A 26,578-nucleotide genomic window follows, 5' to 3' on the forward strand; every position below is an offset into this window, starting at 1 on the left:
ACAATATTTCCTTAATGTATATTTCTATCTGCAGGCAAGAATAAGGAGGGGAGGGATAGCTCAGTGGTTTGAGCATTGGCCTGCTAAACCCAGGATTGTGAGTTCAGTTCTTGAGGGGGCCACTTAGGGATCTAGGGCAAAAATCAGTACTTGGTCCTGCTAGTGAAGGCAGGGGGCTGGACTTAATGACCGTTCAGGGTACCTTCCAGTTCTAGGAGATAGGTATATCTCCATGTATTATATTATTAATTGGTTTAAAGTGTGTTTGTGCCTATTGTTACAGGGGTGTTCCCCTTTAAATATGGTATGACAACAAAGCAACTGACAACCACTGTAACTAACTGGAGTAGCTAAGGGCCTTCCCTCCCCAGACAGGGCTTCCCTTTGATTGGTGGCATAGGACATCAATCTTCTGTGATCTGAAATGTCCCTCTGCCCCGGAATGCTGCTGGCAGTCCATGAGATGTGTACACACACTGGCCCTGGGGCATTGGCTGCAGGGAGCCAGGCTGAAAGGAGAAAGGAACAGGCAAGGCACTAGGAAAAACTTAACACGATGCAAACTCCTGGGTTTGCACTTTCTCTCTGTGACTTTGTGACTGCTGCTTCCTGATCCACCTAGTGCTACAGAGAGAAACAGCTGGGAGAAGGGGCAGGGGAAAGAACAGACCTGGGGGCAAGTGGCTCTGGGGGTTTCTGAACCCTCGCTTGATGTCTCCTACCCAACTGGAGGTGCCAGGGCAAGTTTATCCTTTCCTTTGAAGACCGCAGTGAGTTCCTGAGTGTGGGTTTTGCTCCCTTCATGGTATGTATGTCTACACGCCCTAATGCAGTCACCTAGCTACACTGGTAATCTGAGACCCGGGCAGCACTTTTGTGGGCCCCCGGCTGCAGCCAGGATGGGATAATGAATAAGCTGGAGAGAGATCTGGAAGAAATGCAGAAGAAAGGAGCGGGAAGTGACCACTGTCTAGGTCGTGTTTGCTCCCATGTCCTTTCCAAGGAGGAAGATCACTGGAGCTCCTGGTAGCAGTTCTGTCCTTTCAGCCACCTGCCTGGATGAAGCTTTGCAGCTGCCTGACTTGACATCTCTGGTGGCTCCCTTAGACCCTGGCTTCTTGGGACGTTTGCTCCTGGTCTTGTTCCCGCTGAGGACGCTGCTGAAATGTGCAGTTCCTTCCCCGTGCTGCTTTCCCCAGACCCCCAGCAGGTGCTGCAGGCCGTGCAGGGCCTAGTGGCTGGTCTGCACAAGGACAAAGGAGGCGTGCTGGAGGTTTTCTTGGGAGACGCTGAGTGCGAAGAGTATCTGGGGGCTCTTTGTAGTCTCCTGGCTGCTCCCAAAGTGAGGTGAGTGAGGGAGTGTGGGACTAGTCCCCATGTACAGCGCAGTGGGGATACCCACGTGACACAGTGTGCTTTTCTGAGACTCCCCTGCTCTCACACACCGTCCACTTCTATGACGGCTGCTTCTAACGAGAGATGGACCCATACTGAACCCTCCTAGCCTAGCACAGCCAGATCCACCCTGCCTCATTCCATGTGGTCCATGAACAGATGCATTGACTGAGGCAGGGCAGTTCAGATGCCCTGACCGAGGGACCATCCGATGCAGGACATAGTGGTCTTCGGATCTGTGGGGCTTAGATTAGATGACCCTTGCGGTCCCTTCTAACCCTATGGTTCTATGATTCTCTCCAGCACGTGATGGGAATTCATTGTTTTATCATTTTCCTTTAAAAAATAAAACAGGAACATTCCACCCACAAAAAGTCCATAAAGGGATGTTAAAGTGGCAGAGCGAAGTGCTAAAACATCAGGAAATGCCAAAGATCAGTTTGTCCTGGTGACCTTAACTCTGCCCCTACTGTGTCTACATTCCAGTTCAGTCTTTAACCAGATGGACCTGTACCATTTTCGACAGGCCCTTTGCCTCATTCAGCTCCTGAGATCGCTTTAAATCCAGGGGACTTTAAAGCTGATACAGTTGGACTCTGTTTATTGGCCTGGTGGGGTTTGCCAAATTTTCCAGCTCCTCTCTGCAACCACTAAGAGACTTTTTTTCCCCACATGACAGTTGCCAGGCTCACCTACTCACATGACTCCAGGAGCTGGGGCTGTAAGAAGAAAACACTAACCATCATTACCGGCAGCATGGGGTCCATAGTGAGTAAGGCAGGGGACTGGCTCTCCATAGACGTATATGTAGTTACTGGAGTGTAAGTCTAGAGTAAACCCACATACCTGCCAGTGTGTGGAGAGCATGTTGGTACTTGCACTGGGCGGGACAGAGGATGTGGTGTGGAAGACACGGGGTGGGCGGTTAAACAGGACATTGAGCAACTGCCCTGTTCTCTGAGCAGTCATGTCTAAGCCTTGAGCCCCACAGCCAAAGCCCATAGGAATCAAGGGAAAGTTTCCCCCCATCTCACTGAGCCTTGGCTCAGCCCCTAAATGAAGCCTAGGATCTGGGCCCCACGCTCCTGTGCTCTAATCCCCAGACCCTGTGGCCTACAGAGACTGGCCAATGGGCGCCTCCTGCTCTGGTGTTTGCTCTTGCAGGGTTGTGACCAACCCCCTTAACAGGCCCTGGGAAGATAAATGGCTCCCATTCGGAGGGCAGTGTACAGACACGTTTAGGCTGTTACACCCGGTGCACAGCTACAAAGGAAGGCAAACAGGCTCGGAGCTTGGCAGGCTCTGCTCCAGGGTGTGACGCTGCCATTCAAACCGAGGAGATCAGAGCCCAACCAGTCGGTGGGGGCTGGGCCTCTTGGAGCCACGGCCTGTTTCAGTCTCCATGCAGTTGTGATGGCAAAGCCCCAAACAGCTGTCGAACCCTCGTCTCCCTTGAGCCCTGCTGCTCAGTTGTTTGGCACAGCTGCTGCCTGTGCCGGCTGGCACCCTCAGCACCTGGCACCCTCAGCGCCTGGCTCTGCACTAGCTGGATTCTCCCTGGGCTTTGGGGCTGCTTTGTTCTTCCCAGCCGGGCTGGAAACGCTCACGGCTCCCTCTCCCCACGGCTGATCACTGACAGTCAGGTAGCGGCCTTCAACCTAGCGGCCTTAACCTTACTGGAGGCTGCTGCTGGCCATTTCAGCGGAGGCCAGGCCAGCCGCAGGACAGGAAGAATGACTCCAGGCTGGAGGCATGGGAACGCTGGGCACCACGCTGGCACCGAGGCTAATGACCTGACCTCAGTGTCTGACCCTGCGGCAGCCTGTGTGGGAGCTGAGCGCAGTGGGGCCGTATCCCATTGGGCGCTCGCAGTGCACCCAGATACCGCGTGGGGCAGCACCCCAGCTGGGGGCGTGCCCCATGTACCAGGTGGCTTAGGCAGCGACGAAACAGCTACTTTCTAACCCATCGCCGGCTCCAGTGCAGCCCTGGCGTAAGCAGGGGCAGCTCCCCCTGAAGACAGTGTGGGTTACACCCGCTTGCAACAGGGCTCAACTTGGCCCCATGTGGGTTTTATTCATGCAAAAATCGAACTGTTTTGAGGCTAAAATCCCCGTTCGATTCTGGGCATTATTCATCCCTGAGCAGCGTCCTCCCCATCCCTGTTCTGAGCGCACTGCTGGGGCGTAACAAACAAGGAGTCCGGCTCCTGTGTCTCTTTACAATGGAAGGGGGCTGTTCCCCCAAACGGGCCATTCCATCACGCCGCACAACACCGGCCTGTCACTCACTCCTTGACCTCCAGCATCGACGCAGCTAGGTCGCCGGAAGCCCCCGTAGTGTAGACAAGCCCACGGACCCTGCCCGGGTGGGTGCCCAGAGGCGGCTGTGCCTGCAGAGCAGGGCACTCACCACACCAGGGCACTGCCATACTGCAGAAGTGCATGGTAAGCACCTGGTAAGAATTTACACCAAACCTCCACAGATCCTGCCCCCCAAGAAGGTGCCCCACTCTCCCAGGCATGAGTCTTTCTCATGGTCTCCAGTGCTTAGTATTATTTATGTACAGTATTGGTATTGCGGTAGCACTAGGACCCCCTCTCGTGGATCAGGACCCCACGGTGCTAGGCGCTGTACACACATAGAACACAGACAGGCTCTGCCCCACAGAGTGGCCAATCTAAGTAAGCTGTCCCTGCCTCCCAAGGAGGGTCCAGAAATGGTACCAGGTACTGAAACTTCACAGGTAGAAGAATCATTCATTGCTCTTCCTCCTTCCCTGCCCTGGGTCACTGCCTGTCTCCTTCCTCCAGACTGTTTGGACGGGCTGTCCTATAGCTTATACGATCTGCAGACTCCTGGACAGCTGAGGTGGGATGGGTATATGGTTCTAATGGGCTTCCTGTCCCCCTCCTGCCTTCCCTGCTAGGAGTCACTGCGTGAGGGTAACAAGCTTCCCAGGTCTCAGTCAGGTGCAGGGCCTGGCACTTCTTTTCATGGTGGCACGCCGCCCTGGCACCACTGCTGGCAGTGGCATATCGTAAGGAAAGCAATTCTACGCGTGCATGCAAGGCGTGAGCTCATCTGTACGGTGCATGCGAGGGCAGTGGGAGGATGCCGCTTCGGGCTAGGAACGGTATCGTTCTTGCTGGAGCCCTGCCACCTCTTTCCTGTAGTTTCGGGAACCCATCAGCCTGCTGCAGAAGGTGCAAAGTTCAGGAGCACGCCATGGTAACGGCTGTAACTCAGTGCGGAGGAGCCAGGCACTCAGCACTGAGCCACCCTCCAAGCTGGGTTTCCCTGCCCTACACCGCAGCAACCAGCATCAACCGCTCACTCAGCGCTGCCTGCCAGCGCCCCACTCCAGCCGAAGGGAATGGGAATTGCAGGTGGTCAGCACCGCCCTGGGGACCCTGCAGGATCGGGACTTAACTGCCCTTCTCTCTCCTCCACCCTGATTTCGAGCTGCATTGCTCAGTTTCACTCCAGTTCTCCCCACACACACACTCCCTAGGAACCTGGTGCCGTGGCGTCGCTAGGGCTTCGGCCTCACCACAAGGCCCCGCTGAGAAATGCACCCCAAATACCCCGGATTTACCACCGCGGGATGCTGGGAACTGTAGCTCGAGGGGGCTGCTGGGGCCTCACTCCCCCAGTGCCGGCTGGCAGCGCAGCGCTGAGTTCGGTTGAACGCGGTATAACACACACACACATACACACACACGTTCCTAAAATATTAGGCCAATTTGCTTAAAAGCCTGCAACCAGCTCAACTAAAACCCAAACCTGCAAACATGAATCACTGCGCTTGGGACAGGCTGCATCTTGCAATGACAGGCCACGTTGCCCCCAGCCCTTGCACGGTTGCACAAGGAGCCGTTGGTGCAAGGGTCTCATTGCCAGCACTCTGCTCCCAGCTAGCAGCACCCTGGCTCTCTGCCAGGCGGGTGGGACATGAAACAGCCCCAAGACCTGACTGGCTCTCTCCTGTACCAGGCTGTGCAGCAACGTCGCCTACATCCTGGGCACCATCGCCGAGAAGGAGAGCGGGGCGGCACGCCTGGTGGCACTGGCAGGCTCGGGCTCCAAGGGGCTCCTGGATAGCCTGAGCGCCATGCTGACCTGGGATGACCCAGAGGCTGTGATGAATGCGGCAGGTACCCTGGGCTCCCTGGTAAGGAACGCTCTTTCCCTAGGCAGTAGGCTGGATCCCAGAGTGCTCCAAGGTTTGTGTAGGTGGAATCCCTCCTTGGAGTGTCCTATTGCATGAGGCTCCCGTCCATTAGCAAGCCCATGCTAAGCCCATTCAGGGATTCAGCTGGCTGGCAGCCCCTCCTTTCAGACCTATGCCAGCCTCCGGGACATGGGCTGCACCAGCCTGCAGGGCACAGGGCTGGCTTTTGCAACCCCACCCCTGGCTCGTAGAGCAGCCTGAGCACCAGGGTGCATTGAGCTTGTGGCCTCAGACAACGCAGGGGCAGCACCTCAGCACGGGAGAGCCCTGGGGCAGTCATACAGCCTGGTGCACAGGATTCACGTCCCTCCTGCTTTCACAATACCCAGCTCTTACCTTGCACTTCTCATCTGTAGAGCTCAAAGTGCTTTACACAGGACGTCAGGATCATTCTCCCCCATTGTACATGAGGGGAAACTGAGGCACGGATCAAGGAAGTGACTTGCTCAAGGTCACAGTTTGTGTCAGAGTTGGGACTAGAACCCAGGTCGCCCAAGTCCTAGCCTAGTGCTGTATCCAGTAGGCTATGACAGCTGCAGCAGGGAAGGGGAGGCTGTGCCCCAGATAACCTCTCCCGCTCCTGAGTGCACACACCCTGACCTTCCATTTGTGGCTATCAGGTATTTCCCTGATTCCCATCTTTTCACCCATTTTTCCCCCAAGGCGGAAACAGGTCCCAGCCGGCAATGGCTGCTCCAAGCCCCGAAAGCTGATGAGATTATTGAGAAGCTCACGGCGCTGCTGGGCTCGGCTGACGAAGGCACAGCAAGCAACGCTGCCCTAGTGCTGGCCCGAATCACTGGCTCCCGGGAGGGCTGCGTGAAACTGCTGGGCCACCCCCGCTCCCAGCACCTCCTGAGACAGCTGATCACTTCCCTGACGGCAGAGGAAGCAGGTGGGTTGGGATGAGCCAGGGGTCTGTGCCTGGGGTGGAGATAGCGAGGACTCACGGGGGACCGGAAAGGAGGTGGAGAAAGGCTCAATGAGAACATAAGATTGTATGGATGGGCCAAAGCAGGGGAGAAGAATGAGGGGGGATTTGATAGCAGCCTTCAACTACCTGAAGGGGGGTTCCAAAGAAGATGGAGCTCGGCTGTTCTCAGTGGTGGCAGATGACAGAACAAGGAGTAATGGTCTCAAGTTGCAGTGGGGGAGGTCCAGGTTGGATATTAGGAAACACTATTTCACTAGGAGGGTGGTGAAGCACTGGAATGCGTTACCTAGGGAGGTGGTGGAGTCTCCTTCCTTGGAGGTTTTTAAGGCCTGGCTTGACAAAGCCCTGGCTGGGATGATTTAGTTGGGAATTGGTCCTGCTTTGAGCAGGGGGTTGGACTAGATGACCTCCTGAGGTCCCTTCCAACCCTGATATTCTATGATTCTATGAGTGTCATGGAGGAAATGGGACAATCTACAGACAAGGAGAAGATCTCTCATTCTCTCTGTCACCATCTGTCCATAGAACTATCTGAGGGTCTGTCTGTCTTGGGGTCTCGGGGATCTGCCTGGCTGAGATACAGTTTTTCAGAATAGGTTTTAAAGGCTCCAATTCCTCAAAACCCCCAAGACAGCCGCAAACCAGAAGTCTGAGCTGCTCATTCCAGGCTCAGGCGCACCCCTCTCTGCCAGGGTTGGTCCCTGCCCATGCAAAAGCAGAAAGCAGTTGCCCCATGGCAACATTTTCCCATCTCGGGTCCAGGGATTTGTAAGGGGAGGAGTGAGAAGTGGCTGGGGCTGGAGGAGCAGCGGGTCCACCCTGCACCTGACTGAGACCTGGGCAGGAAGTTAATTCCAGAGCCTAGGAAGTGTCTTCGGGAGCAGACCTAGTTGGTCGCCCTGCCCCTGACAGCAGTGTTTGGTCCACGCTGAAGGGGGAAGTGGTAAAATCCCCCTAATACAGCAACCCCCTGTAATGTGGGGGCCTTTGTCTGTTAGCACCCCCTTGTGGTGAGAGGGGGCACTACATGAGTATAGCTTTGTCCCTGTCACCACCCCTAATTTGTTGTTTGGCAAGTCCTTGTTATGACTTGGTCAGGTCCTCAGTAGTCTCTGTCCCTTTCAAGATGACAGGGAGTCAGAAGTTCCTTGGCTCTAGCAGGACTAATCAGCCCAAGGTCTCCTAGGTTTAAGACCTTCTCCTCCAAAAGTCCCTGGCTGGAGTAGGTAGGGGAACCCAGGTCCAGCCACTCCACTGGGTTCCTGCTCAGGGCCTGTGTTTGGAATAGCCAGACCCATCCTGCTCACCCCCTTGCTGCTCCCGGAGCTAGCTCCCACCTCTCCTCCTCTGTGGGCTTCCCCAGCCTCTTGTCTGACCTCTTTGGAGCTTGGGTTTGTCTGGCAGCTTCTCACCTGCTGGAGCACTCCTCTCTCTGCATTCTCCCTGCAGCCCTTTTATCCTCATAGCGGCCATGGGGCAGCCAATCCGCTCTGTCAGGCAGTTACTCCAATTCCCTTTGGCCACTGAACCAGCATGGGGTGTATAGACCTCAGGACACGCCCCCAACTTCCTAAGATGTACTGCAGGAAATCCCTTCCTGACCCTGCCTGACAATCAGCTGGTGTCCTGAAGCATGAGGATTGAGAGTCCTGGTTGATTTTGTCCTATCTAGTGTTGCTGAAGATTCCATTCTTAGTCCTATAAGTGTCTGACCCTCATGGGACTCTCTGGTGCAGTAATATCCTGCAGCAGCCAGTTCCACTGGGCCATTTTACGCTGCGTTGTTGAAAAACATTTTCTCATCTGCATGTTGAATATGCCTCATTCTCCATCCTGGGCTTTGGCTGGAGGGCTGGTGATTGTGAAATGGGTCCTGGGAGGTCTAACGTGGTAGAAAATGGAGAAATATGCCCCCCCAGAGAGACAAAGCTGCGGTCAGCTGGCTCAGTGGGAGAGTGCAGTTTTGATCAGGGTGTGAATTTTAATCACACAAAGGAGCTTTTAGGATTATTCTCCTCATGAACGGGCAGGTCCCCAAGCCCTTTTCCTAAACACAACCCACACGCAATAGGGGATTGTCCTAAACTTCAGCCCCCTCCCTGGAGTTTGCCTCTATTCTTAAGTATATCAACCCTCTAGGAAGGGCTGTACTAACAAACAGAGAACCTCAGACCAAGCTTCTTCCTGGTGTTTGTAGAGTTAATGAGACTGACCTGCTCTGGCTGCCAGGGTGAGTCAGCAGCACAGCTCTGCACCTTCATGCAGGCTTCTACAGCCTGAAAAATGGCCGCACCCCCGTCACCAGTGGCATAAGCAGTCAGTTCTCCACCAGGCAACCTGTAGGGGACCCCCAACCATGCAGAGCAGAACTGTCCGGCCCCCATCCTTCACATCCCCTCTGACTTTCCTTCCTGTCGTGTCGCCCCCCCCCCCCCCTGCGATCCTGGCTGCCGCATGAGAGCCCAGCACTTCTGACCATCTGGCCCCTAATGAGTTTCTTCCTATTGGGATTCCAGGCTGCAGCATGAATGCTGCCTTCACGCTGGGGCGCCTGTGTGACACGGACCTCGGCCTGCAGCAGCTCTTTGCCCTCCCTGAAGTCTCCAGCATGGTAAGAGGAGAGGCAGGTGAGGGGGCAAGCCCGGGGGGCTAGAACTGCTCCCCCAGCATCGGAGGGGGGGGATTGTCCAGAATGCAGTGGGGCCAGGAGCAGGCCACAAGCCCTATCACAAGTCCTATCCATGGTAGAAACAACGCAGTGATGCCACCACAGACCAAGTGGCATGATTGACACCTGTTCGTGACATCTATAGCAGCCACCTCTGCTGTTCGCAGCACTGGCCCAGGATCTCGCAGGGAAGAGCAGCAGCTAGGGTTGCCAGGCGTCCAGTTTTCAACTGGAACATCCAGTCGAAAAGGGACCCTGGCGGCGCCGTTCGGCTGTTAAAAGTCTGGTTGGCAGCACAGCGGGGGCCCAGGGCCAAAGCAGGCTCCCTGACTGCCCTAGGTCTGAGCGGCTCCCAGAACTGGCCGCCAGGTCCTTGCAGCCCCTAGGCGCATGGGCGGCCAGGGAGACTCCACGTGCTGCCCCTGCCCCTAGTGCCAGCTCCAAGCTCTCACTGGCCAGGAACTGCGACCAATGGGAGCTGTGGGGGCGGCACCTGCAGGCATGAGGGCAGCACACGGAGCCTCCCTGGTCACCCATGGGGCTGCAGGGACCTGGCTGCCACTTCCTGGGAGCCGCGGTAAGCGCCACCGGGACCCCGCTCCCCAAACCCTGTCCCAGCCCAGAGTCCCCTCAACCGCCTGCCGGAGCCACACCCTGCAGCCCACCACACCCCAACCTCCTCCCCCAGCACGGAGCCCCCTCCTGCACCCCAAACCCCTCAACCCTAACCCCACCCCAGAGCCTACACCCCCAGCTGGAGCCCTCATCCCCACCAACCGCACCCCAACCCCCTGCCCCAGTCCAGTGAAAGTGAGTGAGGATGAGGGAGAGCGAGCGATGGAGGGAAGAGAGAGGGAGCGAGCAGGGGGGTGGCCCCAGAGAAGGGGTGGGTGAAGGGGCGGGGCCTCAGGGAAGGGGCGGGGCCAGGATGTTTAGTTTTATGCGATTAGAAAGTTGGCAACCCTAGCAGCAGCAGGGATCCTCCCCTCTGCAGCCCTTCAGTGCAGCTCCTTACGTCAACCAGAGGGAGAGTAACAGGGCATTCTGTGTCCCTCCCAAATCCACAGCCCCAGCTCTGCCCCAGACGTGGCTCCCGCAGCCGCACCAGGCTGGTCCGCAGCCAGTATAGCAGTAGCCCCTGCTCATCCCTAGTGCCCTTCCCTGGAGGAGTTCGGAGCACTTCACAGGCATTCATTAGCCCCACCGCTCCTGGTGAGGTGGGGCAGTAGCATTAGCCCCGTTTTACAGCTGGGGAAACTGAGGCACAGAGCAGGGGAGTGCTGCACCCAAGATCACCCAGAGAGTCAAGGCCCGAGCTCAGGACGCCCAGCCCCTGTTCTAACCACTGGACAACTCGGCCTGTACAACACGTGCTCTGAAAGGAGGATAGTTTCCAAGAAGAAGATTTGAGAGTTTCCCCAGCGGCTCTGCGTGGGGCGTTTCCAGCTCACATACATTCAGCGGGGACGACGCGGGTGCCACTTATCCTGACACTACGGGCACAGGCCCAGTGTCCGTGCTGTGGCCCTTGTCCTGTGAGAGCGGCACGCAGAGCGGTTACAGGTTCCTGCCTCCAGGGCACAGCACAGAGGACTGGGAATGGGAGCCTCTCCCCTCTAAACTGCTGGGAAGCACCCAGGTCAGTAGTGGTTCCCATCATGCCGTTGTCCCTTTGCCATGTGTTGGGTGGGGGGAAGTGGAGAGGTGTCTCCACCCCCAAAACTGCTGAGGAAACCGGCTTCGCTGGCTGGCAGTCTCTGGCTGGACTGCGTGGGGCTAGCTAGCGCCCCCCTTTCGGCCCCGGTCAGGTTAGGCACAGCAGCAGAGAGCCGGGGGGTAGGTTGCCCTGCAGCTGCCCATGCTGTGCCTGCCCTGGGCACAAACAGACAGCACCTTTCCCCAATGCTCATTTTCAGTGGCAGCCTGGGTTTGCTCTGGGCACTGCTCCACCCTGGCCCGACCCAGCCCCCCGGGCACATTAGGAGACGACAAGGCAGCCAGCAATGGCGTGGCACAGCATCAAGCTGTGCTCACGCCGTCCAGCTGGACAACCACTGGGAACCCAACACAGGCACAGCCATGGGAGGAGGCTGGCGCTGCCCCCAGCGGCTGCTGCCTGAGGACCAGGCACTAGGTGAGGTGTTTCCTTTTCAGATCCATGCCCTGGTGTCCATGATGGCCAGCGCGGAGGCAGGAGGGAGCCGGAACGCCTGCTTTGCTCTCAGCTGCCTGGCTGCCAACAAGGAGGGGCATGACCACGTGCTGCAGAGCCCTGCCTTCCCCCGGGCTCTGGATACGCTGTGCCGCCTGCTTCGCGCCAAGGAGCAGGAGTCCTCCTGGTTTGCTGCCATGTGGGTGACGCTTCCCCCACACTGTAAGGGGTGCCTGGGAGAGCAGGGTGGAGGGACGTCTGAATCTTCACGTAGAAACGGCAGGGGCAGTACAGAGCGGTGGCACAGAGCTCACAACATGCACCGGGAATGCCAGGCACAGAGCTCACAACAGGGCACGGGGAGTGCCAGGCACAGAGCTCACAACAGGGCACTGGGAGTGCCTGACACAGAGCTCACAACAGGGCACCGGGAGTGCCAGGCACAGAGCTCACAACAGGGCACGGGGAGTGCCAGGCACAGAGCTCACAACAGGGCACGGGGAGTGCCTGGCACAGAGCTCACAACAGGCACCGGGAGTGCCTGGCACAGAGCTCACAACAGGGCACCGGGAGTGCCAGGCACAGAGATCACAACAGGGCACCGGGAGTGCCTGGCACAGAGCTCACAACAGGGCACGGGGAGTGCCTGGCACAGAGCTCACAACAGGGCACCGGGAGTGCCTGGCACAGAGCTCACAACAGGGCACTGGGAGTGCCAGGCACCGAGCTCACAACAGGCACCGGGAGTGCCAGGCACAGAGCTCACAACAGGGCACTGGGAGTGCCTGACACAGAGCTCACAACAGGGCACCGGGAGTGCCTGGCACAGAGCTCACAACAGGGAACGGGGAGTGTCAGGCACAGAGCTCACAACAGGCACCGGGAGTGCCTGGCACAGAGCTCACAACAGGGCACCGGGAGTGCCTGGCACAGAGCTCACAACAGGGCACGGGGAGTGCCTGGCTCGGAGCTCACAACAGGGCACGGGGAGTGCCAGGCATAGAGCTCACAACAGGGCACGGGGAGTGCCTGGCACAGAGCTCACAACAGGCACGGGGAGTGTCAGGCACAGAGCTCACAACAGGGCACCGGGAGTGCCTGGCACAGAGCTCACAACAGGGCATCGGGAGTGCCTGGCACAGAGCTCACAACAGGGCACCGGGAGTGCCTGGCACAGAGCTCACAACAGACACTGGGAGTGCCAGGCACAGAGCTCACAACAGGCACCGGGAGTGCCTGGCACAGAGCTCACAACAGGGCACGGGGAGTGTCAGGCACAGAGCTCACAACAGGGCACCGGGAGTGCCTGGCACAGCGCTCACAACAGGGCACGGGGCGTGCCAGGCACAGAGCTCACACACAACAGCCAGTGGGAGCCCATGACACAGGACTCACACAGCAAGGTCATGGGAGCTGATTTCAGTGCACCCCGGTCCAGGCATTTGAGAGGCTGGAATCCGGCTGGTGGATGAGAGCATCACTCAGCCCTCACTTACCCCTCTTCTGTGAGCCCCACTGGAGCCTGCAGCGCCTCCCTGAGTGACCCGTGGGCGCAGGGCGAACGGTCCTTCTCCACTGCACAGTTGCGTTCTGGTTTATCCTTTGGCTCGGCCCATAGCTGAGCCTTCTCTCTTCGCTTACCCCCCGATCTATGGGGCCGGCCCCCACCCCCCGCTGGACACGACCCATAACAGCTGCCATTCCTGTTTTCTAGGACCCTGCGTGTGCTCGCCAGCCAGCCCAAGGGGGTGATGACACTAAGAGAACACCCAGAGCTGGACCCCCTCCTGCAGGTACACTGTCACCCTGCGCCGGGGGCAGCGGCTCAGGCCGGGCCACATTCTGATCGCAGCGATACTGGGGTAAAATCAAGAGCACCAGTTTCAGATCTCACCGCTGTCACAAGATTGATTTGGCTGGAGTTACTCCAGATTTACACCGGGGAAACAGAGATAAGAATCCAGCCCCTGGAGTCACTTCGGATTTACACCCAGATCAGAATCTGTCACAGTGTATCATCAAACAATATGAATCCCTTGTTTTCCAGAGGATCCCGAATGTGCTAGGTGCTGTCCAAACACAAACGATCCTGCCCCTCCCCCATGCTAGCCGACAGCCCCCTTGAACTCCCCTCCGAGCTCTATTCCTTCAGTCAAGTCAGGAAGTTTGGGGGTTGAGGGGGAGGGAGGGGACTGGTCAAACATTTTCCGTCAAAACTCTTTTTTGACCGAAAATGGGGTTTTCGACTAAACAAAATTGTCTCGTAAGAAGTGGCTCCTTTTCCTGCAGAATTCTTGCTTGATTTTTTTATCAAGAAACCTAAAATATTTTTATTTGGAAACACTGTCACAAGGCCTCATGGGAACTGTAGTTCAGTTACCTCACATTTCTATTCTCCTCAATGGGCTACGCTCTGCCTGCACTGCATCTCCCATGATGCACCTCAGCAAGGGACTCCCGTAATGTATCACCCCCGTTCCAAGTAGGGGCCCTTGTTGCATCATGGGAGATGTAGTCCGATCAATGAGCTCAGCCTGTAGAGGAGAATGGAAGCATGAGGCGCCTGAAGTACAACTCCCATGAGGCAATGCTGCATCATTTCCAAATCAAAATATTTTGATATTGAAATTTCTGCTTGAAAAAAAAAAAATTCTATGGAAACCCCCATGTTGTGTCCAGCTCTACTTGTGCGTTACTGTCCACACTGGTGCAAGGTACTGCCCGCATCAGTGAAGACAGCATTTTCTCCCCACAGGAAGTGGCTGCCTCAGAGACAGTAGGAGAAGAGCTGCTAGAGGAAGTGACCGGCACCCTGGCCCAGCTCCGGCGCCTCCCGAAACCCCCACCCCCGGAAGCCAAAGTTCTGGATTCTGGTTCCATCCAGGTGGCCTGGGAAAGTTTCAGGCCTCAGAGCAGCCTTGAGGTCAATTACAGGTGCTAGCATGAGAGTCCAGTATCCTCTAGGAATGCACTGAGCAGAGCGGGATGACTTTGACCTTGGGTGCAGGGATAGAAAGTGTAATGGGAAGGAGGGGAACCGCCTGGCTCACCATGACCCTAGGGTTATCCTCTACACAACCCCCTAGAGACGAGTTCTGTTGTCGGGTGTGGCTCTGTAGATCTAGAGTAACAATTCTCCTGGATCTATGGGCTTGATTTGGAGCTTCCATTGGGTTTACACTAGTAAGACTTCAATGGAGTGATGCTTGGTGTGATTTGTTCCCCCCCTTTAAGAAGTGGGAGGGAGTGGAAGGGGCGGGGCTAGGGCAGGACGGGAGCGGGGCTAGGGCGGGGCTCCTCCCATTCTCTTTTTTGATTGTTGAAATATGGTAACCCTACTTAAGCCTCCTCTAGTGCACACAGGCAGGGCCACCCCCAACTGCTGAATGACGCAGACACTGAGATCAGCTCTGGGAAGAATCAGCTTAAGGGACTTGCCCCAGCACTCAGGTGCCCACCTCCCTTGGAGTGCAAACCCAAAGGTATATTATGAAATCCCCCTCCTCCGTCAATGTGGAGGAAGGTATGCACGGCCTCTTACCCGCCCCCCAATTATGAATTGAACAAACTAGGTTTCAGAATAAACAAAAAAACAAGTTTTTTAACTAGAAAGAGTAGATTTTAAGTGAGTATAAGAGATAACAAACAGAACAAAGCAGATTACTAAGCAAATAAATTAAAACACACAAACTAAGCTTGATTCACTAAAAAAACAGGTTACAGAATGTAATTTCTCCCCCTAAATGTTGAATTAGGCAGGATGCAGAGTTTCTGTAACTCAGAGTTCCAGTTATTTCTTCTTATAGACTGGACTCTGTCTCAGTCTGGACTCTCCCCTGCCTTTCCCTTCAAGTTAGTTCCTTTGTTCCTCCAGATACTTTCCTCAGTCCTCCTTCTTGGGTAGGCGATGGAAGAGAGTCTCCTTTGCCTTCCCTTCCACCCTTAAATAAGATTTACATACGGCGGGAATCCTTTGTTTCCCAAACTTGACCCCCCCCCTTCCCTTTTAGTGGAAAGTTACAAGAAATCCAGGATAATGTTTAGTATCAGGTAACAAGACCACCTGACCTAGTAGTGTCACAGTTACGTCCCAGGACGCCTCCCAACAGGGAGAGAGATTAGTCTCTTCAGTCTTGTTGTTTCTTCCTGATGGCTCATCAAATCTGATGGCCAGTCGTCTGGTGGGTGTCTTCCTAATACACACCCACTTGTAATTGTTACAGAGTCCATATTCCTAACTTTAGATACAGAAATGAGACATGCATACAAATTGGATAATTACATTCAGTAAATCATAACCTTTCCAATGATCCCTTACATGAGCCATCTCACCTGAAGTATATCTCAGTTATGTCATAGCCATATCATAAGCATATTTTCATAAAGACTACGGAGTGTAATGTCACACTTGGGTTATGCAACTGCAAGCGGAATCTGACTCGGTGGTCTCCAGCGGGGTGCCGGGTGGGTGGAAGTTGTACCACTTTGCCTCCTGCACTAGTTTTACAAACCATTTACACTGAACGGCTGGTTCTCCTCTCAGTGACCTCAGCAGAGTTACTCCTGATTTACACCCATGCAGTCAGACCAGAACCATGCCCCTGCCGTGTCACTGTCCACTCCCGTTCCCATCCTTGGTTGTGATGCGGCCCGCCGCCATATAGGATTGACCCTTTTCGCCAGATCTGGCTCTCGGTCACACTGGGGTAAATCCAGAGTAACTCTCTGAAGGCCATGGAGCTACCCCTGACCAGTGGGGCTGAGAGCAGAATCTGGCCCTCTGTCCGCGGGCCTAGCATGTCTTTGGGTCTAGTCTTGGCTGACCTGAGAAGACACCACGTTCTCTTCTGCTGAGTGGTTCTGTTATCTCCCGCTGTGTCTGCAGGCTTTACGAGGGGGGCGCCCTGCTGTACCGAGGGCCAGCGCTCAGCTATGCCTTCGCGGGCAGCGGGCCACGCCAGGAATACCGCTTTCAGCTCTGCCTTGAGGCCAGGGGCGACCGGGGGCCATGCAGCGATGTTACGGTGCTGCCCAGAGAAGAGCCGGTGCCCAGTTGCCCCTTGGACTTCCGTGTGACAGCTCGCATGGCCACCCAGTTAAAAGTGAGCTGGGCCCCTCCGGCTGAGCCCAGCGGCCCCATCAAACACTACACAGTGTATAGGGAGGAGACCCTGGTGGGCTCCACCCCAGAACTCAGCTATGTTGTGGGCGGCTTGGCCCCTGCCGCGAGCTACCGGCTCAGCGTCTGCGCATGCACCAGCAAAGCCCAGGGAGAGAAGGCCACCCTGCTCACCAAGACCATGTCCCTGAGGGGCCATGCCCCGGAGAGGTTAACCCTCGTAGTGCTGGGGCGCAGCGAGATCTTTGTGACGTGGGATGTGCCCAAAGCGCCCCTGGGACGCTTCTTTAACTATGAGCTGTGCCTGAACGGGGAAGTGGTATACCTGGGCACAGCGCGCTCCTACATGGCCCGCCGGCTCAGGGCCAACACAGCCTACACCTGCACCGTCAGCGCCCTCACCAGTGCGGGGCGCTGCGTCAGCCAGCCAGTCACCAAACGCACGCCCAGGGATGAGTACAGCGATCTCAGCAGGTGAGATCTCGCTCTCACAGCCACATGGTGCCCCTGGGGCAGGCCCCCGTTGTCCACAACACCACCACCTCGAAAACATCCCTCCCTTGGCCAGACCCACCACCACCCTGGTGCCCTTTTACCTCTCTTGGCATAGCCACCACCACCACCTCTACACCCCTCTACCCTACTCAGCACTACCACTATGACACTGCCCCTGCCTGTGTCCAGACCTGGCCCTACCCCGGCCATGTTCACCGCAGCCTCCACAGTGACACCCCCATCACACTGTGCCACCCCCTTTGTGCCACTCCCGCTGCCCTCTTTTCTATACCCAAATGTGGCTTGCTTGCCAGCCAAGCTGAGCCCACACCTTTCCAGAGCTTGGTCTAGACTGAGGGGAGGGATAGCTCAGTGGTTTGAGCGTTGGCCTGCTAAACCCAGGGTTGTGAGTTCAATCCTTGAGGGGGCCACGTGGGGATCTGGGGCAAAATTAGTACTTGGTCCTGCTAGTGAAGGCAGGGGGCTGGACTCGATGACCTGTCAAGGTCCCTTCCAGTTCTAGGAGATGGGATGGGATGGGATGGAGCTAGGTTCTCCAGCACCGTTCCCTGAGCCTGGATTTAAAGCAGTTCTTGTGTGTTGCCTGCTCCCCTAGGTGCCATTACCCCTCCCCAGGGAGCGGGCAGCCTGCCACAGCTTCAGCACCCAGCGAGACTCCAGAAATCCCTCAGGAGCCAGGAAGGGGCAGAGGCAACGCAGGGGAGTCGCTCAAACCTTCCCCTGCCAGGACGCCGAGAGCCCCTCTCCTGCTGAGCAGAAGGGCCAGTAAATGCTGGGAGATCAAGAGCAGCGCGAACCCCGCTGCCACGCCCAGGTACGGCTCGGTGGCGAGCAGCTGCTGCAGGCGCTCTGGCTGGGATCTCTTCCATGGGGACCTGCAGGTGGGAACCGGGGGAGGAGATGGGGCAGACGAGAGACATGAGGGGATCCCGTCACCCCTGCGCACCGCCGAGGGCACAGATCACGGGACCCAGCTGCCAGTTCCAGGCATGGCTGGAGGATCACCCCCCATGCCATGGCTGGAAGGCAGAGTGTCAGCACCTGTACCCCCTTCGCTCTCCCCCACATGCCCCTGGGGTTAGATCGCTGTCCCCGTCCCACCTGAGGTGGTTCTACAGCCTGGCGCTAAGAGAGCTGCTGTTCTTCCTCCCCCAGGAGAGAGCCTGCTCTGTCCTGCTCCAGACAGCCAAGCCAGGCAACGCGAGCTGCCAGCCCTGCCAAGGTGAGTACGGGCAGCACCCTCCCCTCACCCACACACACAGTGGGAACAGGTCAGGCCAGGAACCTGAGACCCCACAGGCCTGATGCAACATTGGAAGCAGCAGGGGTGGGAGCTTGGCTCAGGTGCCCGGTGGGGAAGGGGAGCAGCTGGTGTCTGATACTTCTTCATTAACCATCCCCAGGGTTCTGCTCCGCCCTCCAAAGCCCTGGTCCCTGCGACCCAGGGCCCGTTCAGGGACATGCCCAGCCAGGAAGGCCAGCTCGGCACAGAGACGAGAGTCCTGGGGCAGCTCGGCTTCTTGTCATGGGGGGACGTTCTGGCCAGTGGCCAGAGGCCTTGCTAAGAGACACGAACACACGGGCCATGCAGGATTTGGGTCCCAGGGAAACCAGGGCATGCTCAGCCCCTGAGGCGAGACGCCGCTCTCCCCCGATGCCTCCGGTGACTGCTGTGGGGTCACTGCCGAATCCCCCAGTGCCAGGGAGCGGAGTGAGACCTTTCCTAGTACCGGTGTGTAAACAGGGTGAACAGAAAACCCCCACTCGATGCACCAACCCCTCCCTTGTGCCTCCCTTCTCACCAGGCTGCCCCACTTCCCAGGCAGCGGGCGCCTGATGCAAAGAGCCTCCCCAGGCAAACTGCACTTCGGCCCAGCGGGGAGAACAGCTCAGCCAAACCTGGGACGCCGAGCAAAACGCTCTTCCCAGAGGTACCAGCAATATCTGTGCAGGTGTGTGTGTGTGTGTGCATGCAACCCTCCGTGTGTATCCCTGTGCACCAGTGGGCGTCCGCATGCATCGCTGTGCGTGTGTGTGTTTGTGTGTGTGTGCTCTTCTCTGTGCATGCATGCAGGGGTGGATAGCCTTGCCCCTTTTCCAACCCAAGCAGCTGGTCAACGTGTGGGGGATGGGGCTGTTCCCGGGGAGCTGAAATTGGTGCCAGGCGGGTATTTCTCTGATGAACGGTGATGAAGAAGGCACAAGGCCCTGCTTCTCCAGACACAGGAGGATCCCAGAACAAAAGGAGCAGGTTCTTAGCAGCGTCTTTAGCCACCAGACCCTAACGCGCTCGCTCGCTCTCTCTCTCCTTGTCACCCTGTGCTTACCAGCTGCTGCTTGGTCTTTGCCTCTGCCCCTCTCTCTGTTCTGCCTCTTCTCAGTTTCCGGGTGTTCGGCCTTCCCTCACACAAACACCCCCTCTCCCCCTCACTCAGCCAGACTCCTGGGCAGGGGCACATCCCCGTTCTCTTAGGTGGGGGCTTCTGGTCAGCTCAGCCTGAGTTATGTTAAGTGACGGGTGCGTCACCCCCAGTCTCCGAGAGGTTGGTGCTCGATATAGTCACCAGGACCTCTCAGTGTAACACTGCGTACATGTGCTTGCGTGTGCATCCCGGTGCGTGTGTGTGTACAATGTGTGTATACAGGTGAGTGGTCTGCATGCATGTGGGTGTATCCCTCTGTGTGTGTGTGTGTGTGTGTATATATAGGAGAGTGGTGTGCATCCCTGTGCGTGTGTGTGTGTGTGTACAATGTGTGTATACAGGCGGGTGGTCTGCATGTGGGTGTATCCCTGTGTGTGTACAATGTGTGTACACAGGCTAGTGGTGTGCATGCATGTGGGCGTATCCCTGAGCGTGTGTGGGTGCGTGTGTGTACAATGTGTGTATACAGGCGAGTGGTGTGCATGCATGAGGGCGTATCCCTGTGCGTGTGTGTACAATGTGTGTGTACAGGCGAGTGGTCTGCATGCATGTGGGTGTATCCCTGTGCGTGTGTGTACAATGTGTGTGTACAGGCGAGTGGTGTGCACATCCCTGTGCATATCTGAATGCGAGTGTCTGCAGGTGGCCTAGGGGAAAGCCACAAGAGCACTAGTGATATTAGCTGACAGCTAGTGGCACAGAACTAACTCCTGCCCCGAGCCCCATTGCCATGCAGGGAGGGGCTGGAGTTCAGTGCCTCCCTCCCCTGGGAAATGGGCTCCGGCGTCCCAGGCTGCTGTAGTTGTTGACGCTGGGTCCTGAGCGAGCCCAGCCCGGAGGGAGGGAGGGGGAGCCGTGCACGTTACAAATGAAGGGCAGCCCGCTGTGAGAGGTCGGTCAGACACACCTGTGCCATGCGGGGGAGGGCTCATATGGAATCACAGGTGGCAAAAAATTCTCTGCAGCCTGCAGGGGGCCAACAGGCCCTGCCCCAGCTACTCCCAGCACCCCCCGGGCACCACACCAGGGCAGGAGGTAAAACCCCTTTCAGATACCCCCCCACAGGGCCTTCCTGGTGTCTCCTTCTTGTCTCTCAAACAGCTGGCAACAGTCCTCCCACTCGGGCACCCGGCTTGGCAGAGCTCACCCGGTCCGAGTGCTGTGCCCATGTCCCTTCAGCTCAGCCGCGCCCTAGAGCGGAGGAAACCCAGGCAGGCAGCCTCAGGCCAGCAGGGGCCAGGCTACGGGCACCCCCCTGTCCTGGAGAGCTTGGGGCAGGAGCAGCTCAGGGCTCCACTGGGGAGCCAACTGCTCCGGGGGCTGCAGAGGCCAAAGCCACAAACAAGGTGAGTGCCCTCCACGGCGAGCAGCTTCCCCCTGCCCCTGCACTCCTTCGGCGGGCAGCTCCCTGGCCTGCAGGGGAGCCAGCGCCACACAGCACGGGGGGAACGGGGTGGGGGGCAGGGAGGCCGCTAGGAACCGAGGGCGAGGTTGTGCTCAGCCTTAGGCATGCAATAAAGTTTTGCACTCCTGCCCCGGAGCCAGTCCCAGTCCCACTGGGAGTGTGACACAGCTCCACGCTAGCGTCCCCTGCTTGGGCAGGGAGATCACAGCCATGGCCTGCCCCACCGGGCCCCCTGCACACCCTGCCCCACTGGGCCCCCTGCATGCCCTGCCCCACCGGGCCCCCTGCACACCCTGCAGCGGAGCTGACGCAGCGCTCAGCGTGTGACTGCAGCATGGCGTTCCCAGCCCCTGGCTCAGTCAACAGGAGCCCCCCCCCACGGCAGCACAGGCCTCTCGATTGCCCCCAGCGTGGGCCCAGCTGTGGAGCTGGCTCCAATGCCAAGGGCTCGCTCTTTGGAGTGGTGGGTGGGGCTGGGTGCTGGGCAAACCAAGCCAGCCGAGGCCTCCGGAGAAGCTCATGCACTCGCTGGCCTGTTAACGCCTGGGCACTGCCTGCAAATCAGACCACACAAAGGCCTTGAACTGGTGCCCTGAGGTGCAAGGCTCTGCCCGCTGCCCCCAGCCCTGAGCTAATGGCACTGTGACACTTCACACCAGCTGCGGCTCTGCCCCAAAGCGGCTAGCAGAATGACCATGGCTTTGCTGTGTCTGCTCTCGTCCCTAAGCAGGACTGGCCGGGGTTGTAGCCGGCTCCTGCCAGCCAAGACAGCTGTGCCCCTGGGTGTATCTCACAAGGGAAACGCCAGCCTCCACCTTGCAGTGGTACCCACGAGAGCTCTCTGCCCACGGCGGCGGGATGGCTGCGGGAACGGAGCCGGGTTTAACGCTGAACAGACCAGGGAAGACGTAGCCTCGGGGAGAGGCCACCCCCGCCTGCCGCTGCTCTGCCTTTCAGATTGGCTGGCAGGGCTCAGCCGGTGGGCCCCACAGCATGGCAGCTGCCGGGGGCTGAGCGTGGTGGAGCGGGAGAGGACCTGGAGGGCTCTGATGTCCAGATTCCCTGCAGGCCCCCGAAGCTTCCCGACTAACCCCCTCCCTGCGATGGGCAGGAGGCCCTCTGGCCAGACACCCCAAGGGATGCTCCTCGGAGACCATCTGCTCACCCAAGCCCGCGGTAAGTGGTGACTCTCGGGAGGTGCTCCCCTGTGCAGCTAGACCCCGGGATCACTCTGTTGTATGGCACACTTGGCACTGCCCAGCAGTCTCCGAGCCCGGGGATCTGTCAGGCCCCAGTCTGTGCCAAGAGGGATCTCTCCTGTCTCCTCTCCTTGCCGGGGGCTTGTGCATTTCCAAAGTGATCCCAGCTGGCTTTACCACCTCCCTTTGGTATTGTTACTACCAGAGCTGCTGGAGGTCCCAGCTGAGCTCAGGGCATGGCCCCAAAGAGCTTAAGGCCCCAAAGAGCTTACAGCCTCAAGAGACCAAGAGTGGCAAAAGGAACTAAGGCACAGAAAGGGGAAGCGACTTGCCCAAGGTTACCCAGCAGGTCAGTGGCAGAGCTGGCAATAGACCCTGGGTCCCCTGAGCCTGTCCCGCCCACTAGCCACTAGGCCGCACTGCCTTCCCTTTTCTGCTCCTTCGACTTTCCCATCCTCCCTCACTGCAGACCCCCCCCCCGAGCTCCCAGTTTTCAGGGCTATGGCCCAGCTCGGGGGGAGGTTCTATTCTGAAGGAAATGTCCAGTGCCTCCCAGTAGCTACCGGCAGTCACAGGGCAGAGGCCCTGAGCATCAGAGCTGGGTCCTGCCTCGCGCTGGGTCCTCCCCGGCCGGCGCTGCCAGGTCTCTGCACTCCGTGAGCAGGCTGGCTTGGCCGAAGGTGAGTTCCAGATCTCAGGGCCAATCCCCGTGGCAGTAAAAGCATTGAGTGTCTGTGTCTCTCCAGCAGCCCCAGAAGGAAGATGCGGGCAGGGCCAGCTGCACCCCCTGGCACCACGGCCTCAGCGGGGAGACAAGAGTTTGCAATGGAAAGCAGCCATGAAAAGCAGGTAAATGGGGAGGGGGGGAAGAGGTGGGACAGCAAACAGGTGGCACGCCCGATGGGAGAGGGGAACAGGAGCCATTACTCAGCCCTGTGCAGCGGGAGGTGTCAGGAGGCTGGACTGTCTGTGGGCTGTTCCTACTCCTATGTCCTGGAATTGCGGCTGTTGCTGGATTCCAGCCCAGCTGGCATGTCCATACTCCCCTGGCTTCCCGGCCACAGCACTGCCCTGACCCTGCTCTGGGTGCCAGTGCAATTCCATGGCCCGCCTCCAGGGGGTGCTGCAGAGCTCCCCTCCTCTATGGCCGGGAGCGGGCGTTCTGGGGACTAGCGACCTGCTCACTGCCACTCCCACCAGGCCAAGCCCTCCTTGCACTGAATGAGCCCCTCTGTGCTGGCCTCGGCCAGCTTCTCCCCCCACCCTGGGACATGGCCCTGTTCCAAACGCTGAGGCTGGTGGAGATGGGTGGATTCAGTCATTTTTGCCTTCCAGGAACCGTGGCCCTTTGGATGAGAAACTGAGGCCGGAGCTGCTTGTACTGGTGGGCGCTGCTATGGCCGTGCCCTGACAAGCTGTGGTCCTGGGTAATGCCCTGTGCCATCTCCATGGCCTGACTCAGCGCTGACGGAGGCCTAGGGAGCAGGAAATCATCCCTCGAGTCTGGATTTCTCATACAGAACTGACCTGACCTCATGCCTCCGCCTACCCGAGCGGTCCCCAGGGGCTTTACACACCCTGGCTTTGATGCCTGCAGTGAAAGTGCCTGGGAACTCGACTGTCTCCCCAGACACCCACTGGCAGAGCGGAGCAACATCTCATCTAGAGGCTGGCACCTGCTCCAGCTGCCTGCCCTGGTGCCGCTCTGCAGGGAACCCAAGCCCTGGTACAGGACTGGAACCCACAACCATTAGATTAGAGGGAAAGTGGAGACAGTGAATGTTCGGCACACCCCTGGGCAGTGAGGGGCTCTGGGTACAGCCAGGGTGGGCGGCTTGCTGGAGATTAACATACACACACCCAGTGTGTTACTCTCTGACCCCCATGGGCCAATGACAGGAGGGCAGGAAGATTACAGACAGGGCCTGGAGGTGGGGACGGAAAGTGAGGAGAAATGGGGGGCCCTAGAGGCCCCCTCGTCTCTGCTGTCCAGCCTGTGGCGCTGACACAGGGCCACCAGCCACAGCTCTCATCTTGTCACACACCCGAGGTCTGCCAGGCCCAGAACTCGCATCCAGGACCCAGACACAACTCTCCTGGGATTGTCCCTGAAGCTAAATAGCTTTGGAATAAACCGTCTCTGTTCCCTGGGCACAAACAACCTGAGAGAGGGTGCCTGGCAAACTTATTCCCCAACAGCGGGCGCAGCACCGTCTCCGGCACACACGTGCACATGCACGAGAGGGTGTCACACAAGGATTCACCAAACATGCCCGCTCACCAATCGAGCGTCCCCCTCCACGTCATCCACCACAGGCACCCGTCACAGAAGCAGAGGCTCAGACCATGCCCCCCCACACACCTGACAAAGCCCCCAAGTGGGACCCCAGGTGAGGGACACAAACGATACCTTTTCTGCAGGAGACGGAAAACGCTGTGGGATTTGCACCCTGGCATGTGCCAGGCTCTTCCGGGTCTAGCTGCAGTAAATCATTTTCAGCAATAAAAGGGAAACCAGGGAGGCGCCGGGCGTGTGTGTGGAATGTGAGTAACATTGGGACTAAAACCAGCAGCATCTCTGGGAACGAGGTGCACTTTAAGATGCCACCTATGGAGCTGCAGAGGCGGCCACAGACGGATTCAGCTGCAGAGAGCACCACAAACAACAGACGGCCAGCAGGGGGCGCCCCCACCCATTCAGCAGCAGAGGGCGCCTCGCATCAGATGGCGCGTTCACACCCATTCTGGACTACGGGGTCCACATGCATGTTCCTCCCGTGACCACTGCACGAAGTACTCTGGGCTTCGCCTCCCCCACACGTGCACTCGCTCACCGGCAGTGGACACCCGACACAGTCCAGGAGAGGGCGCCACACAAAGATGTTCAATGCTAGAGGGTGTCACACGCAAAAAACACGCTTACACAAAACCACACCCACACACCTCACACCCACATTCACCCACAGAGCGTGCCAAATGTATACAGTACAGTACTGCCAAGGGACGGTCACACACACACACACACACACACACACACACACACACACGGCGATGTCTCCCACAAAGGCCTTGTCTAACATAAGTCGTTGCAAGGCCTTATGGACACACCTCACAATGAGCAGGCCGCTAGTGCCATTGACTCCAGTGGGTCCCCTCCCGTGTGCACAGTTCTGTCTATCCCCGTCTGTAGTATCAGGGATCTCAGGAGCACATGTGCCCACATGCACACCCGCAATCATACAACCCCTGCCCCCCATGCAGACACACGTGCAGACACACACATGCAGACACACACGTGCATGCAGACACCCGTGCAAATACACAGGTGCACACGCACGCGTGCACACGCTGAGACACACACATATGGCGACAGAAACGAACGCCTGTACCCCCCCGACACACGCCTGCACCCCCACACGCGTAGACATGCACACACGACTGCGCTGCGGTTCAGCGAGGGGCGCCCCGGGGGGTCACACCGGCCCCTTGGCAGAGCCGTGGCCAGGGCAGCCGGCCTGTAGATGGTGCTGCTCGCCGGGCCGGGCCGGGCCGGGCAGGTCCCTCGCTGCCGGAGGAAGCAGGAAGCGCCGGGCCGGGAGCCGGGAGCGCGGTCTAGGGGCTCTCCCCGGCCATGGTGAACCTGGGGCTGTCCCGGGTGGACGACACCGTGGCTGCGAAACACCCGGTCGGTGGCAGGGGCTGGGCGGCGCTGGGCAGCGGGGCGGGAGGGCTCGGATGGGGGCCCCGGCGGGGCAGGGCGCTCGCTGCTCGGCCGGCGCACGGGCTGCCCCCGGCGGAGGGGGCTGGTGGCCGGGGGCTGCGGGGAGCAGATCGGGGCTGTGCGCTGCCCCCAGCCCGGGCCACGGGCCAGGATCTTCCCTCGCCAGCAGCCCCGGGCTCGAGCGGGCCCTGCCCAGAGCCCGGGCCCAGGGCAGCGGTGGGGTGAGGGGCCGGGGCCGCCAGGGGCAGGACCGGCTCGGAGAGGTGGAGCGGGGAGTAGCGGGCATTGCCCTGGCCCCGCCGGGTGCAGGTGTCCTGTTTTCATAGCGGGGCGCGGCAGGGTTTGCCCCTGGCGGGCACTGGGGACAGGGGGGACAGGAGGCGCTGGGGTCCCCGAGCCGCCCGCCGGGGGTGATGCACGTCGGGAGGGACAGGTGAGATCCCCGGGCAGGTGGCGGGGGTGGACTCGAGCCCAGGGTTTCCTCGTTTGTGGTTTTCACCCCATCTCGTCTGCTGCCCCCAACTCCCTTTCCAGGGGCTGCAGGAATACGCTGCGTGCCAGTCCCACGCGTTCATGAAGGGCATCGGGACCTTTATCACAGGTAGGGTGCAGCGGGCCGCCCTCCTGCTCCTCTGCAGGCAGACACCGTCGGGGCCACTGGGCATCACGGGGCCTGGGGGTGGGGAGGCCAGGTTTAGGGCACTAACAGCCACACACCCCCGCTCTTTGGCTCTCACTGCCCATTTACCCCCGCCCCCCCCCCCCCCGCCTGCTCATCCAGCTCCCAGCAATGGACCGGAGCCAAAGCTCTG

General features: G+C 58.5%; 2 protein-coding genes and 1 pseudogene across 3 annotated transcripts in view; 2 read left to right on the forward strand and 1 right to left on the reverse strand.

The window, feature by feature from the left end:
- LOC117867167 overlaps window positions 1-26,578 on the reverse strand; it is a 658,956-nt pseudogene that overhangs the window by 450,211 nt on the left and 182,167 nt on the right.
- On the forward strand, window positions 439-24,870 carry LOC117867163. Of its 2 annotated transcripts, XM_034751984.1 has the most exons (15): window positions 439-1,347; window positions 5,392-5,569; window positions 6,293-6,524; window positions 9,080-9,174; window positions 11,386-11,582; window positions 13,098-13,176; window positions 14,139-14,317; window positions 16,269-16,976; window positions 17,614-17,832; window positions 18,174-18,240; window positions 18,824-18,949; window positions 20,543-20,787; window positions 21,577-22,022; window positions 22,792-22,894; window positions 23,381-24,870. In XM_034751984.1, the coding sequence occupies exons 1-15, from the start codon at window positions 1,166-1,168 to the stop codon at window positions 23,454-23,456; spliced, it is 3,132 nt and encodes a 1,043-aa protein (XP_034607875.1). In that variant the 5' UTR covers window positions 439-1,165; the 3' UTR covers window positions 23,457-24,870. The 2 variants fall into 2 exon arrangements, 1 of the variants encoding a protein (XP_034607875.1); XR_004643322.1 differs by lacking the exon at window positions 23,381-24,870 and having other exon boundaries at window positions 21,915-22,022; window positions 22,795-22,894.
- Window positions 25,501-26,578, forward strand: part of TMEM141 (transmembrane protein 141) — a 4,387-nt gene continuing 3,309 nt past the window's right edge. Inside the window, exons 1-2 of the mRNA XM_034751993.1 lie at window positions 25,501-25,730; window positions 26,301-26,367. Of these exons, the coding sequence (XP_034607884.1) occupies window positions 25,677-25,730; window positions 26,301-26,367 (121 nt within the window). The 5' untranslated portion in view covers window positions 25,501-25,676. The remainder of the gene's footprint in view (window positions 25,731-26,300; window positions 26,368-26,578) is intronic.

Source organism: Trachemys scripta, chromosome 17 (assembly GCF_013100865.1).
Source record: "Trachemys scripta elegans isolate TJP31775 chromosome 17, CAS_Tse_1.0, whole genome shotgun sequence".
NCBI classification, from domain to species: domain Eukaryota; kingdom Metazoa; phylum Chordata; order Testudines; family Emydidae; genus Trachemys; species Trachemys scripta.